This window comes from Ictidomys tridecemlineatus, chromosome 8, assembly GCF_052094955.1.
Source record: "Ictidomys tridecemlineatus isolate mIctTri1 chromosome 8, mIctTri1.hap1, whole genome shotgun sequence".
Taxonomy (NCBI): domain Eukaryota; kingdom Metazoa; phylum Chordata; class Mammalia; order Rodentia; family Sciuridae; genus Ictidomys; species Ictidomys tridecemlineatus.
Genome location: NC_135484.1, coordinates 43770450 through 43786541, shown reverse-complemented (window position 1 = coordinate 43786541; position 16092 = coordinate 43770450). Strand labels below are relative to the sequence as shown.

The 16092-nt window shown below is 35.0% G+C and overlaps 1 protein-coding gene and 1 non-coding gene across 4 annotated transcripts in view; one reads left to right on the top strand and one right to left on the bottom strand.

Annotated features, from left to right (window-relative positions):
- Positions 1 to 16092, bottom strand: part of Mcm9 (minichromosome maintenance 9 homologous recombination repair factor) — a 75949-nt gene that overhangs the window by 23456 nt on the left and 36401 nt on the right. For all 3 annotated transcript variants that reach the window (XM_078019327.1, XM_078019326.1, XM_078019328.1), the window contains one exon: positions 514 to 688. In XM_078019327.1, the coding sequence (XP_077875453.1) occupies positions 514 to 688 (175 nt within the window). The remainder of the gene's footprint in view (positions 1 to 513; positions 689 to 16092) is intronic.
- LOC120889425 (U6 spliceosomal RNA) lies at positions 8906 to 9012 on the top strand. Its single transcript, XR_005733317.1, has one exon. It is a non-coding gene; the product is annotated as a U6 spliceosomal RNA (small nuclear RNA).

The following is a 16092-nucleotide window of genomic DNA, read 5'->3' as shown; positions in this document are numbered from 1 at the left end:
ATTCCTTTGGTTATATGTAGACAGAGATTCATATACTTCAATCTTGAGCATCACTGAGTCACAAAAGGCACTTCATCTTATGCAAATATATATTACTTATTATTTAGGTTTCCATATGCTGTGGTCAACCTTTCATAGATGTATAAGAGGCTACTGAAGGCTGAAACTATGATCTTTTTTCCTTCTTGAATCTTTCAAAATTCCTAATACAATGATATGCCCAGAATACAATATTTGCTGAAAAAAAGAAAAAAATGAGTTGATTTCCATATTGAAAACTTTTCATAAATCCATTCCATTGGTTATATCAATCTACATTTATACTTGCTTTTTCCCCAATAACTCATTTTTACTTCCTCATATACCTCTGCATTCTAATAAGGAAAAACTTGAAAGGTGTATCTTGAATGGTAATAGCTGATAATCCAGATAGAACAAATAAGGTTCCTATTTTCTCTAAACCATGAATTAAATAATCTGTTTCCATAGATTTTAAAGAAAAGAAATACTTACCCAGCCTTAGCAACACTTATGGTTTGTTGTTCCATTGCTTCGTGGATGCTGGTTCTATCGTGTTCTTTAAGGCTGTTAAACTCATCGATACAGCAAAGGCCTGCATCTGCAAGTACTAATGCCCCAGCCTCCAAATTCCATTCTCCTGAGTCCTTTACAGCAGTTACCGTCAGACCTAAGGAAAAAAGGAAGCTGTCAGCTTTTATTTTCAAAAGTATGTCTCATACCTATAAAGGAAAAAATGCCTTCATATTAAGAGAAAGGTGTAGAACCAAGGATTTTATTTGTAGTCTACCAAAAATGGATGGCATTAGGACAATTACTTCAAGTACCAGGCAGTAGAAGGCCCCAGAAGTTCTTATGTTCTGGAAAATATTCAGGATGTTATTGTAACTAGAAGTCCCCAAATTTTCTGTATCTCCTTTTAGGTGCCCTGACTGAGTGCTCTACTATTGGAAGAATCAAATAGATCTCCAGAGATCTTATGACAAGACGGTCCATATATGCTATTTATAGAGAAGGGTCTGATTATAGAGAACAGGAATTATTACATGAATATGTATACATTTGTTAAAACCTACAAATCATAAACACCAAGAGTGAACCCTAATGTAAATCATGGACTTGATTAATAATGATGTGTATCAATGTAGGTTCCTGAACTCTAATAAATGTTTCTCTCTAAAACTTGAGTTGTGTATGTATGGAGAAGTGGTATGGAAGGAACAAGGCATTCATGGGAACTCTATTTTCTGCTGTTTTGTTACAAACTTTAATATACTGTAAACAACAAACTTTATTAATTAAAGAAAAAAATTGTGGCAGCTAGGCAAAGATTTCATATACATAATATTATACAGTATACAAAGAAAAATGATAACTTGATTTTCACCAAAATAAACAATATTTGTTCTTCCAAAAACAATGTTAAGAAAATGTGAAAGGCAAGAATTTAAATGTGAGAGAAAATAACTTTAAATTCTGTCTTATTAAATGACATGTATACAGAGTATAGAAAGAATTCAAGAAACTCCATAAGAAGTAAATAGGAAAAAAAAAAGACCAATAAAAAATGGGCAGAGTTGGGGATAAAGCTCAGTTGGCAGAGTGCTTACCTTGCATGCACAAGGCCCTGGGTTCAATCCCCAGAACCACAGGGGAAAAAAAAATGGGGGCAAAAGATTTGACCAGATTTTTTACCATAGAAAATAAACACACAGCAAATAAATATGTGACAGATGTTAAACATATGCTCTCTTCTGATAGTGCAGGCCTTGTGACTGCCCTAACCAATATGGTTAAAGCAATGCTCTGTGATTTTCAAGGCTGGATCATAAAAATGCCATGCATTTCTGCCTTGTTTTCTTGGAACACTAGGTTTTGGAACCAAGCAATTATGTTATGAAAAAACTAAAAGCAACCCAGATAGAGGACTTTCTGAACAGAAAGTGAGACCTAGGACCTATATCCCTGGGTGCGCTACCAACCTATAGCCAGTACCAAGGTGGCAGCTATGAGTGAGCTATCTTGAAAGTAGTCCTCCAGCCTCTAGTTGAGTTATGTTGGCTGATGTACAAGGGAAGAGAGAAAACCTGTCTTAGTTGAGACTTGCTTGAATTGCAGATTTGCAAACAAAAAATAAGCTTCTGGATTTTGGAGTGTTTTTTTTCACTCAAGCACTGAACAACCTAACCAAAGCCAATAGAAGAAAGACCAACAATTTAATGGAAAAACCATGAAGAGACTTAAAAAGGTATTACACAAAAGAAAAATCCTTACAGTCAATAAATATATAACATGGTGCTTACTCTCATGAGTAATGAGAGTACTTCAAATTAAAGCCATAATGTGATATCATTACATACCCACAGATATGGCTAATATCTAAAAATCAATTCTCACATGCTGCTAATGGAAGTAATAACAGACACAACTACTTTGAAAAAGAGTTCTTGACAATATCCAACACATTGTGATTATATATATTCAGAAATTCTACTGCTAGGTCTATTCTCTAAAGGTGTATGATTGTGTGTACCCAGGGACAGATGTGTATAAGAACACTCATAATTCTTAACATATACATAATTCTCACAAATTCTTCTTGGATAGTTAAACCTAGAAACTGAAGAGTCCACCAACCAGTAGAACAGATAAATAAATTGTGTTACATTCATACTATGGAATATAATGCACAACAATGCAAAACAAAATACAGCTAAACACAACATATATGAAACAATGAAATAATATTGAGCAAAAATATAATTTGGTTAATGTAAAGGGAAATAAAACCCAAACAGGCAAAAAAAAATTGTGTTAACAAGCTAACAGACCTACTCTACAAGAGATTTTATGGGGAGTCTTTCAGGCAGACATGAAAGGATACTAAGACAATAAATCAATTCTAATCTATGAAATAAAAAGCACTAATAAATATAATTTCTTGTTGTTGTTTTTGTGATGCTGGAGACTGAACCCGGGCCCCTGCATGTGCTTAAGCATACACTCTACCACTGAGCTATGCCCTCAGCCCCTAAAGGTAACTTTTATGTATATGAAAAAGAGTATAAAACATAATTTTGCTTGTAACTCTTTTCTTCTCTTAGCTGATTTTACAGAATATTAAGTTTATAAAACATGTTAATTGCTTTACAAAAGATAATAATTTGTATGGATAATAAAGGAAGATGGAGGGAATGGAATTATTTACTAACTGAGTATTTTATACAATAAAGTACTGAAGGAATACAAGAATGAAGAGACATTTGTAGAAAACAAAAAGAGGAAAATGGCATAAATATGTACTTTATTAGTAATCACACTAAATGTAGACACACTAAATGTGTCAGTGAAAACAAAAAGGTTGGTTTAAAATAAAATATGATCCAACTACATGCTATCTATAAGATATACTTTCGACAATCTCATTCAAACAGTAACCAAGAGAAGATTGCAGTAGCTATGCTAATATAATACAAAATATTTTAATACAATCTTACAAAAATGTTACTTCAAGAACTGCATTCACAAATGAAGATATAATTACAGTGGGCTCTATACTAGTTAAACTATGATATATAGGCAAAATCTACCCTAGTCACCTATTTTTGTAAATGTAGTTTTCCTGGAATACAATCATGCTAATTTGTTTAGTACTTTCTATAGTTGCTTTCACACTACAAAGGCAGAGTTCAGTAGTAGTGATAGATAGACATTATCTGGCCATCCCAAACTAGAATATTTATATCTGGCCTTTTACAGACAAAAGATGCCAACTTTTTTTTTAAACATTTTTTTTAGTTGTAGATAGACACAATATCTTTATTTTATTTATTTTTATGTGGTGCTGAGGATTGAACCCAGTAGCTCAGATGTACTAGGCAAGCGCTCTATAACTGAGCCCCAAGGATGCCAACTTCTGATGTAAAGTGCTAATTTCTACTTTGGGACATCACACTTTAAAAGAGATACTAATTACATCAGAGAAGGGTAATGAGATAATGGTGAACATGTAAAGAATACCATTTAAAAACAGTTTTAAGCCGGGCTCTATGGTGCTCACCTGTAATTCCAGCTACTTGAGAGGCTGAGGCAAGAGGATCCAATAAAGTAACTATTCAAGAAAAGGTGGAATGTGCACTTGACAGTGTAAAAAGGTATTTATGCAGTGAATAGGTAACCACTTAAAGGACTAAAAGTTCTAATAAAAAACTACAAGTTTTCAACTCTATGATTCTTAGAAATATACAAGGGCTCTTCCACTCTCTGTAATCTGGGTCAGAGATAATTACAAACTAGGACACCTAAGTATTTTAGCCCACTTAATTAATTTCTTGAATCCCAGTGATAGAAGGGAAAAAATGTTAACTTTGCCTTTTCAGAGGGAAGAAGGGAGAAAGAAATATTATTTATAGTGCTTAAAAGGTGATTATATTTAGGAAATCTTTCCTTATAAATGTTGGGTTTGTAGGAATAGGGAAGGCAGTAGAAGGCAGCCAGGGGGCAGAATGGTAAGCCCAATTCATTCTTGCTTCTTGGAGATTTGTGTGTTCAACAATTCAGCCAGCATTTATTGTTAATATCAAAGAATATGCTGATGAAGGCAGCATAATGTGCTCAAATACTTTGTTGGTCAGGGATTAAATCTAGCTATATAATAATGTTTAATTATAAACTTGGAACTCCCCTGAACCCACCCTTTCCAATCCTGCCCCCTCGCCCAACCAGATACTTTACATCTCCTTCCTCCCCCACACTTTCTTTTTAATTTCCCAACTAGAACTTCCAATCGATATACACTTACATATAAATATCCTTTAAAAAGCACAGCTGTCATGGGAAGTTATAAAAATTGAAATTGCTCAATTAAGTGTTTGGCAATTTGGGCAGAAAAATTAACAAAGGATAACAATAGCACTTATCTTCATGTTGACTTGTGGTGTGTATGTATCCTAAGGTAACGCTCAGTGGGTCAATGAAATTTATTGTATAAATATTACATTTCCTTCATGATGATATGGAACTGCTGGCCCATTCTAATAAGATTCCTTAAGAACACAATGGGTGGAACGGTTATTCCGTTTATCAGAAGTTATTGGTAAACCAGTTAGAACATCTACACTTAGAACAACTGAACAATAAAAAGGGAGCTAATCACATCATGGCATCACTTCCGGAATGGCCTTGTAAGAAGCTCCACAGACATGCTCCAGTAAAACCAGCGTAACTGGAAATTATTTTTAATAACCCAACCAGTTACAGTTTTTAGAACACAGTGTAAACACACACACACACACACACACACACACACACACACAAACATATTTACTCAAAAAATCTTGATAAGAATAGCAGGAGTTTATGACACTTAAATCACAATCTGCACCCCCCCCCCAGCGTTTAGCTGGATAAAAGCCTCACAATGGATGGGTGTAGTCAATAAGAGGGGCTCTGTATCACCTCAGTCTGAACAAGGGATAATATATCTCACCAGAAAAGTTAGATAGCATTTTTTATCTACTCAACTCTGATAATACAGGCTAAATCCCTGATTGCCAAGAGATCAGGGACCTTCCTTCTTCCTGTACTCTATCACAACCCACAGATCTAGGTGTGACATACAAAAATACAGGGACAGGGGTTCCACTTAAGTTCAATTCAGCTCACTCTCAGGGTGAATATTCTAGTCCTGAAAAGGCAAAGCTAATAAGAGCAGAGACTACCATTCCTACCCAGAGCCTGGGACAGAGGCTCAGAGAGTTTGACCAGGTGGAGAGGCTACTAGGATTTGGATGATTTAAGTATATGCCCAAAGGGTTCATGTGTTGGAAGCTTGGTCCCCGATGTGGTAGTGTTAGGAGGTGGTATGAAGCATTTAAGAGGTGCAAGATAACTGGGTCACTGAGGGCACAGACCTTGGAAAGAACTGATAACAGTTTTTGTGGGACATTGGTTAATTCCTGTGAGAGGGCTATTTTTATAATAGCAAGACTGGCCCCTCCATGATCTTTTCCTGGTTTCTTACATTTGATCTCTCCCACTTGTACATGCTCTTACTATGCCATTCACCATAATATGATTCAGCCAACAGGGGTGAATAACCAGAGTGAGCATCATGATCTTTGGACTATGAATCTCCAAAACTGTGAGATACATAAATCCCTTTTCTTTATACATTATCCAGTCTTAAGAATTTTGTTATAGTCATGGAAAACTGACTCATACTATACAGACAGTATAGTATCAGATACAAAAACTAAAAACTCCAAAGTTCTCCCTAAAAAAAACTGATTTTATTTGGAATACAGTGCAGGGAAGTGACTGCCTACTCAAAATTTTGAAGAAAATAAGAAGGAGGAGGAGGAGGAGGAGGAGGAGGAGGAGGAGGAGGAGGAGGAGGAGGAGGAGGAGGCGGCGGCGGCGGCGGCAGCAGCTGGTAGCTTATTTAGTAATAAACTAAATTATAGTTGGTGCTAGTTTACCATTTAGAACCAGGAAAAGAGCTAAGAAGACACCTCTTAGGGTCAGAACAAATCTCAAATACCTAACAAAAAAACTACTTCTGACCAGATGTAATTGGTCCAGAATACCTACCAACTTATGCCCTGGGGTTTTGTCAAAACTAATAGAGAGTGCCAGGCCTATAATCCCAGCAGCTCGGGAGGTTAAGGCAGGAGGATCGCAAGTTCAAAGCTAGCCCCAGCAACCTAGTGAGGTCCTAAGCAACTTAGCAAGACCCTGTCTCAAAATTAAAAAAAATAATAATAATAAAAAAAGACTGGGGATGTGTGACTTGGTGGTTAAGCACCCTGGGCTCAATCCTTTACCAAAAACAAAAACAAAAAACTATATAGTAGTAAGCAATAAAGGGAGCCTAACAGGAACATATTACACCAAATAGGGCAGACAGCTTAACAAGGAGATTCAGAGAAGAGAAAAGTCTTGCTGAAACCATTATCACCCTCAAGTGACTGCATGCATGCAAAAGCCTGTTCCCTTTAAGGAGTAACATCAGAGACTATACTGCCAGGGTCACTTAATTCACTAAAATAACCTAGCTGAGTTCCTTAACACATAAACAAACAACAAAAAATAAGCCCTGGAAAGGGTGAAGGGAATCAACAATATACTAATTAAAATACTCAGTTTTAAACAAAAATTATAAGACACACAAAGAAGCAGGAAAACATGGCCCATGCATAGAAAAAGAAGGCAAGAGACACTGGCTGTGAGAGAGCCCAGATGTTAGCCTTAATACGCAGAGACTTCAAAGCAGCAATTATAAATGTTTGAAGAACCAAAGACAAGGAAAGGACAATATCTCAACAAATAGAGAATATTAAGATATTAAAATGATAAGAAACAAATGGAAATTCTGGATTTGTAATGCACAATAACTGAAATGAAAAACTCACTGGATGGCTCAACTCTAGAACTAGCAGACAGAGTTGGCAAATCTCAAAACACATCAGTAGAACCTATGCAATACAAAAGGAGGGGAAAGGTATAACAAAAAAAAATGGGTAGGCGCTCATAAAAATGTTGTATGTCTTTAATGGACACATATATAAATAATAGGAATATTAGGAGGAGGAAAGCTGATGAGACAAGCAGAAAAAAATCTTGGAACAAATAATGGTTGACAACTTTCTAATTTTGATGAAAAACATTAGTTCACACACCCAAGAAGCTCAATAATCCTCAAGCAAAATAAAGAAATTCACAAAAACATAGTCAGTACACTGAAAACCTAAGGTAAAAAGAAAAAAATAATTTTAAGTAGTAAGAGAAAAACAACTTTTCACTTATAGGGGAGCCCCTATAAGATTGAAGAGATAACTGTTAACCCAAAAGACAAAAAGTAACAAATGTTGGCAATGATGGTGATAAAGGAGAACTCTTCTACACTGTTGGTGGGAATGTAACTACTATAATCAATACAAATAACCATATAGAGATTTCTCACAAAACTAAAAACAGAAATACCATATGCTCCAGCAATCCCACTACCAATCCCATTACTTTAGCTACTTTGATAGCCAAAGGAAAGGAAATCAATATGTCAAAGAGATAGCTGTACTTCCATGTTTATTGTAGCACTATTTGTAATAGCCAAGATAATACACTTGTGTGTCTATCAACAAAATAATGAATAAAGAAAATATGGTATATATGCATAATGGATTATTATTAAGCCATAAAAAAGAATAAAATCCTGTCACTTTTGGCAACATGGATGAGTCTAGTCTGGAGGACAGGTGTTAATTTGTAAGCCAGGCATAGAAAGACAAACACTACACAGTATCACTCATTTGTGGAGGGTAAAAAAGTTGGTATCCTAGAAGTAGAGAATAAAACAGTGATATCCAGAGGCTGTGAAAGAGAGAGAGGACATAAAGAGGTTGGTCATGGTACAAAACTATAATTTGATAGGAAGAATAAGTTCCAATGCTCTACAATATAGCAGGGTAACTATAATTAACACTAACTTATTATACTCAAAATAGCTAGAATAGAGAATTTTGAGTTTTCTTACTACAAAAAAAAATGATGTTTAAGGTGACATATCTGCTAATTACCTTGACTTGACCAATGGATACTTGGACTAAAATACCACACTATACACCATAAGTTTGTAGAACTATTGTTAATTAAAATTAAAAATAAGAAAAAGATTAAGAGTTGACTTATCAGAACATGTGAAGGTCAGAGGCAGTGGGACAACATATTCAAAATGCTAGAAGAATTAAACTGTCAACCAAGAATCATATCCAGCAAAACTATCTTCCCCAAATGAAGACAAAATAGACATTCCCAGATAAACAAAGCTAGGAGCATTAGCATCAAGCAGACCCATCATAAAAGAATTACTTTTAAGAAATTACTTAATGTGCTTGCTTCAGCAGCACATATACTAAAATTGGTATGAAACAGAGAAGATAAGCTCAGCCTCTGCAGAAGGATGACATGCAAATTTGTGAAGCAGTCAATATTTTGTATAAAGTACCAATAAAAAAGTGGGAAAAAAGAAATTAAAAGAAAGTTCAGGGTCAAAGCAAAATCACCCCAGATAGTAATTTAAATCCATAAGAAAGAAAAACAAGCATCAGCAAAGGTAATTATGCAATTAGCAAAATCAGTTTAAAGGCATATTTCTTTCCTAAACTGATTTTTAAAGAAATTGTATAAAATAACATAGGTAATTACATTGTTGGGCCTGTAAAATATAGAACCATAATATATTTCACAACCTAAATTTTACCTTAAGGAAATGGGAAAAAGAAGAGCAAACTAAACGCAAAGCAAGCAGAAGGAAGGCTAGAGGTTCTAGGTAGGGCAATTAGGCAAGAAAAATAATAGGCACTTGAAAAGGAAAGGGAGAAGTAAAAGTATCTCTATTTTAGAGACTTTTTTCCAGGTGACATGATCTTGCATATAGAAAACCCTAAGGAGGCCACTAAAAATTTATAAGAATAATTGAGTTCATCAAGACTGAAGGATACAATAAAAATTGTATGTCTATTCAGTTGCAAATACAAATGAAAAAAATTATGATCAATGTTTCAATTTACAAAAGCATCAAAAGAAGAATAATGTACTTGGGAATAGTTAGCAAAAGAAGTGCAAAATTTATACTCTGAAAACTACAAAATATTATTGAAAAAACTAAGGGGGACCAAATAATTGAAAAGATATTTCACATTCACTGATGGAAAAACTTAATACTTTATTAAGATAGTAATACTCCTCAAAGTAATCTTTAGATTCAATGAAAATCCTATCAAAATCTCAGATGGCTCTATGCAGAACTAATAAGGTATTCTTAAAATTCATATGGAAATTCAAGGGATCCCAAATAAACAATCTTGAAAAACGAACAAAAGTGGACTTATTTCCTGATTTCAAAACTTACTGCAATGCTATAGTAACAAGAAAATGTGGCAATAGTATATGATTAAGGATCAACAATCTGGGTGCAGTGGTGTGTGCCTGTGATACTAGTGACTCAGGAGACAAACAGGATTGCAAGTTTAAAGCCAGATTCCACAATTCTGTGAGACTCTCAGCAACTTAGCATGACCCTGTCTCAAGATAAAAAATTTTAAAAGGGCTAGGAATGTAGCTCAGTGGTTGAAAAAAAAAAAAAAGCGAGAGAGAATATGGATCAATCACAACTCACAAAACAGAATTGTCTGGAAATCTGGAAATAAACTCATTCATTTCAGGTCTATTCATTTGCGGGGGTTACCAGAGATTGAACCCAGGGCCCCTTAACCACTGAGTCACATCTCCAGCAAGTTTTAGATTTTACTTTGAGACGGAGTCTTGCTAAATTGCTTAGGGCCTCACTAAGTTGCTGAAGCTGGCTTTGAACTCATGATCCGTCAGCCTCAGCCTCTGGAGCTGCTGGGATTACAGGTATGAGACATTGCATCCGGCTGGTCAATTCATTTTTTATAAGAGTTCCAAGTCAAAGTATACTTTTTTCATTAGATGCTGTTGGTAAATTGGATATCCAGAAAAATATGAATTTGAATTCCTGACTTCAACCTATACACAAAAATTAATTTAAACTGGATCAAAGACCTAACTGTGAGGTGCTGAAAGTATAAAACTCTTAGAAGAAAGCAGGTGTAAATTTCCATGACCTTGGATTAGACAATGGTTTTTGAGAAACTACACCAAAAGCACAAGCAAAAAACAAAAACAAACAAAAAACAGAAGAGAGAAAATGGATACAATGTAGGCCCTTTGTTACAAAGGATACTACCAAGAAAATTAATCCATAGAATTGGTTTATATTTTTGCAAGCCATGTATTTGATAAGAGACTTGTATTTAGAATATGTAAAAACCACAACTCAATAATAAAAGAATAAAAAATGAATTAATAATGGGCAAAAAATCTGACTAGATACTTTTCCTTAGAAGACAGGCATATGGCCAATACATAAATGAAAGGTGTTTAACATCTCTAGCCATGAAGGAAATGCATATCAAAACCACAATAAGATACTGCTCATACACTATCATAGCTGTAATCAAACAGGAACAAGTGTCGATGGTAATGCGGAGAATCTGGAAGACTCACACATTACTGGTGGGAATGTAAAATGGTGGCTCCTCAAAAGTCTATGTGTGTGTGTGTGTGTGTGCGCGTGTGTGTGTGTGTGTGCGCCTGTGTGTGTGTGTGTGTGTGTGTGTGTATATATCACCAAGGAATTCTGTTCCTAAGCATATACTCATAAAAATGAAAACCTGTACATAAATGTTCACAGCAACATTATTCATACAAGTCAAAAAGTAGAAACAATCCATCAAGGGATAATAGATTATTGGGTAATTAAAAGGAATTAAATATCAGTAAGTGCTATAACATAGATGAAAACATCAAAAAGAATGAAAGATGGAGGTTGCAAAAGACACCTATTATATAATTCTACTTATATTAAATATCCAGGATAGATAAATCTATAGACAGAAAGTAATTTAGCTGCTATCTACTTGTGGGGGGGAGGGAGCACTAGGAGTGATAGCTAAGGGTATAAAGTATGTTTTTGAGATGATGAAAATATTCTAAAATTGTGGTGATGGATGTATAATTGTGAATATCCTAAAAACTGTTGACTCAGTTACCTTAAATGAATGAATTATGTTATGTGATATGTTTATATCTCAATAAAACTGTCATTTAAAAAATATTACTGTGTAATCATACCAGATGATACTTGGAGGTGGATTCATCGTATGTCAGAATCAATACCTCTGCAGGCACAAATTATAGCAACCAAACATCTACCAATTAATTACGTATTAGCTCATTTGTGAAAGCTGTCCCCTTCTTAACCTTCCCAGTTTTTGACTCTAAATGACTGTGCATATAAGGCCTCCCATCTCACAAAGCCTACTTGCCTAGTTTCTGCCAAGCGTGACTCCATCTAATGTCATTTGTCTCTATAGTAACCGACTAGAAAAGGCTGCTATGATCAGCAGTGGCTCTGTACAAGCAGTGGTCTAGCCTAGAGATGTCTTAAAGATTTGAGTCCTTTATTGATCACACTTTTCCCCTGTATCAGGTAAGAGGAGATCCTCTAATGAATGGGAGAGGCAAAGGTTAGAGACAGAAAAGGATGAAACACAAAACACGAAGGAAGAGAGACTAAGGGAGACTAAGTTCAAGAATGTAAAAGGAGCTCGATTTAAAAGAGAATGAAGAAGACATAGTAAAAAAAAAATAGACATAAAAACAAAAAACAATTGTGTTAGGCATTTCTATTCATATTCTTTTGGCCAAAACCAATATTATATTAAGACCAACAAACTGTCAACAATAAACATAATTATGGTGCTTCAGAAAGCTGAATGAAGCCAGACACACAGTGGCACACACACCTATAATCCCAGCACCTTAGGTGTCTAAAGCAGAAGAATCACAAGTTTGAGGCCAACCTGGGCAACTTACAGAGACACTGCCTCAAAACAAACAAAAAGGGCTGGAATGTTAAAATGGGCAAAAGAAAAAAGACGGTTTCTTTTTATTATTTCTAAAGGACTTTTAAGTAGCCTGTGTTTTTGAGCTGATCAGTATCCTGATATGGTAAGAGGATGAGGTGATATCATCCCATTTAACAACTAAGGATGCTGGTACTCAGAAACGTACTTTCTTAATTGTTCAGTGGTATGGTACTTGCCTAGCATGTGCAGGATCTTTGGTTTGATCCCCAGTACAAAAAATAAAACAGGAAGCTGAATAATATAATTTATAGCTATCAAAGTTATAAATATGTAAATCATAAGGAATTAAATATATCTATACTTTCACAAACTTGTAATCTCATGATGGGAAGCAATGAATATAAGTGATGACTTTGATTAATGAAGTAGAGCAGAGAATAGGAAAGAACACATTATGCAATGGACATGGAAACCTTATAACATGTACAAGGCTACATTTCAGGATGTGTAGTTCCATCCTCCTCTTTTGCAGCAGAAGGCTGGATCTCTGTAGTACCTCCTTGGGGAGACTCCCTCAGCTTTGCCTGGGCTGAGTCCTCTGCTCACTCACTGCCTACATATACCTGCATTCTCGATTGTTAAATGGGATGATAACACCTCATCCTCCACCATATCAGGGTACCGGACAGCTCAAAAACATAGGCTACTTAAAAGTCCTTTAAAAATAGTGAAAAAAAAAAACACACCTTTTTCTTTTGCCCATTTTAACATCCATCAGTGAAGTTACAAGTAATACTTTCTATTTTGTATCACAATTATTTAATTACATAAATTACCTTTCTTACTAGACTATAATGTCTTTGTAAGTCTTATCTTTGAATATTTCACTGAGTCTAGCACAGAAATCTCACATAATACTCTTTGTACATATGTGCAATGAATTATTACCCAATCATTACTCTGGAATTTATCCCATTTAGCAATATCCATAAACTACAGCAAATTTCTACATTCTACATTTTTAAAGAAAAACTTAAAACTATCATTAAATTTTGACATTTCATCACTAGTCAATAAAAGACAGCCTTTTAAACTAAAGTTCATTTAAAAACTACTTTGGTAGAGCACTTGCCTGGCAATGTGCAAGACCCTGGGTTCTATCCTCAGCATCACAAGAAACAAACTATCACAACAACAAAACCCAAAGAATACCAAAAAACAAGTCTTACTTTTTTTTTTTTTTAATGATGGGGACAATAATACAAATGACTCTTCAAAGACAACTCAACGAAGTGATAACATTAATTATCCCAGATGAAAAACCTGGTGATGTGAACAAAACTAAGACATTAGTACTTTCATTCCTGTGATAACTTTTGCAAAAGTCAGAAATTGAGACTCAACTTAATTCCTAGTTATAATATATTTTAATACAACACATTTTAAATTAATTTTATTTAGTTCTACGGTATTTTACTTTACTCTTTCATCTTGTGTGTGACCTCACTTTGACTTCACATTTCAGATTCTTAGAAGCCCTCTATAGAGGAGACTTGGACCCACAGAGACAAGTTACATCTTGTTTCTTCAAAACTCAAGCTGTATGCTCAATAATAGATACTTCTCTGAAGAATGGCTACACCCACTACACCATACCCCCACTGGCACAGCTAAATGACCACCTCATTTCATACCACAAAACTCACTTTAAAACTCATCAATACTAGGATTAAATAAGTTTAGACTTTCAAATAAGCTTAATTTTTAGTGGGAAAAATGTATCATAGCTGTATTAGATTGTTAGGGCTGCCATGACAAAAAACTAGAGACTGGAAGCATGAAACAATAGAAATTTATTTTCTCACCATCTTAGAGGCTAGAGTTCAAGATGAAGATGTTAGGTTAGGTTGATTTCTTCTGAAGTTGACTAAATGGCTCTCTTCTTGCGGTGTCCTTACATGTTCTTTTTTGTGTGTATGTATGCCCCTGGTGTTTATTTATAAGTCAAAATCTTCTTATTTTATGAGGACACCAGACTAGACTAGGGTGCACATTAATGTCCTCACTTAATTTAATCACATTGTTAAAGGCCCTATCTCCAAATATAGTCACATTCTAAGGCACTAGATGGTAATGTTTCAACATATGAATTTGGGGGAGACATAATTCAGCTTAAAACAACAGGTAACTAGGTTCATTTATTTCTGCCCTAGGCACTAATTTAGGTTTTGTTCATCTTAAAAGCCAAACAATCTCTCAGCCATTCTTCCCCTAGAAATTTGGGGCTTACATTTCACATAGCTGTCCAAACCTCTTCTGTAACCCTTTGGGTACTTAATGAATGAAAACATACATAGTGATCCATCAGTTGCAATATGGCTTGTTGTTTGGGAGTCATCAAAAAGTTGTTAAGTAACAACAGTTCCTCTGAAACCAGAGAGATATGCTTTTTACTTTTTTTTCCCTTAAAGCATACTGTAATTTCAAAATATCCATCTGATGAATTATTTTGGTCTTGTATATGGTGAGGAAACTATTGAAAAAAGTGCTCAAAGACCCTTTAATATTTTCAATGAGCACTAATAACATTTAAGAAAGGCAGTGTGAGAGGCCTATAATTCATCCTTGCATATTCCAGTAAATTATTATTAAGGGGCTGGGGTTTGTGGCTCAATGGTAGAGCACTTCCCCAGTATGTGTAAGGCAATGGGTTCGATCCTCAGCACCTCATATAAATAAATAATATAAATGTCCATTGACAACTTAAAAAAATCATTATGAAGATGTTTTTTCCTTAAATACTGTTGTACATGACATATTTAAAAAAATTGTAGAATAAGCCAAACTAGTGGTATCCAAGTAGATCTTCTCAGTTTCTGATACAGCACATCCATCAAAACTCTTTTTTTTTTTTTTTTTTGTAAGCCTGGCTTCATTAGAAGACACCTTAGGTCAAACTGCAAAATGCATTTGTTTCTTTTCTAGGGGGTGCTAGGGATTATACTCAGGGGTGCTTTACCACTGAGCTACATCCTTAGTCCTTTTTATTTTAAAACAGGATCTTGCTAAGTTGCTGAAGGTTTGACTAAAATTGCTGAGGCTGGCCTCAAACTTGCAATACTTCTGCCTCTGCCTCCAGAGTCACTGTAATTGCAAGACTGCTCCACCAGGCTGGCTGCATTTCATTTTAACAAGCATATAACCTCATTTTTAAAATACAAGTGAATTAGCATCTGCAATAATCAGACAACTGCATGCACATTGTCACAGGACTCATGTTTCAATCTTTGAATGGTCATTTTACCTTCCCTATCCAGCGTATCTTACATTATACAGCAATTTCTACTTTATCTTTACAGGTATAAAGACCAGAACTAATAAGAGTGAAGAGTATGTTGTTTATCAGCCACAGTAATCTGTTTCTATCACCAAGTATGACATTTTTACTAAAATGTGCACAAAAAACTAGACTTGAAGAAAACTTATGTAGGTCCTATTAGACTATCCAATCCATTGACAACAAAATGGCATCCCCCTCCCAGTCTAATTAACTTTCTTTAACGTTGGGACCCTGATATTAGCTGTCCCACATTAACTTTAAAAGATCATTAGATGAAGACAT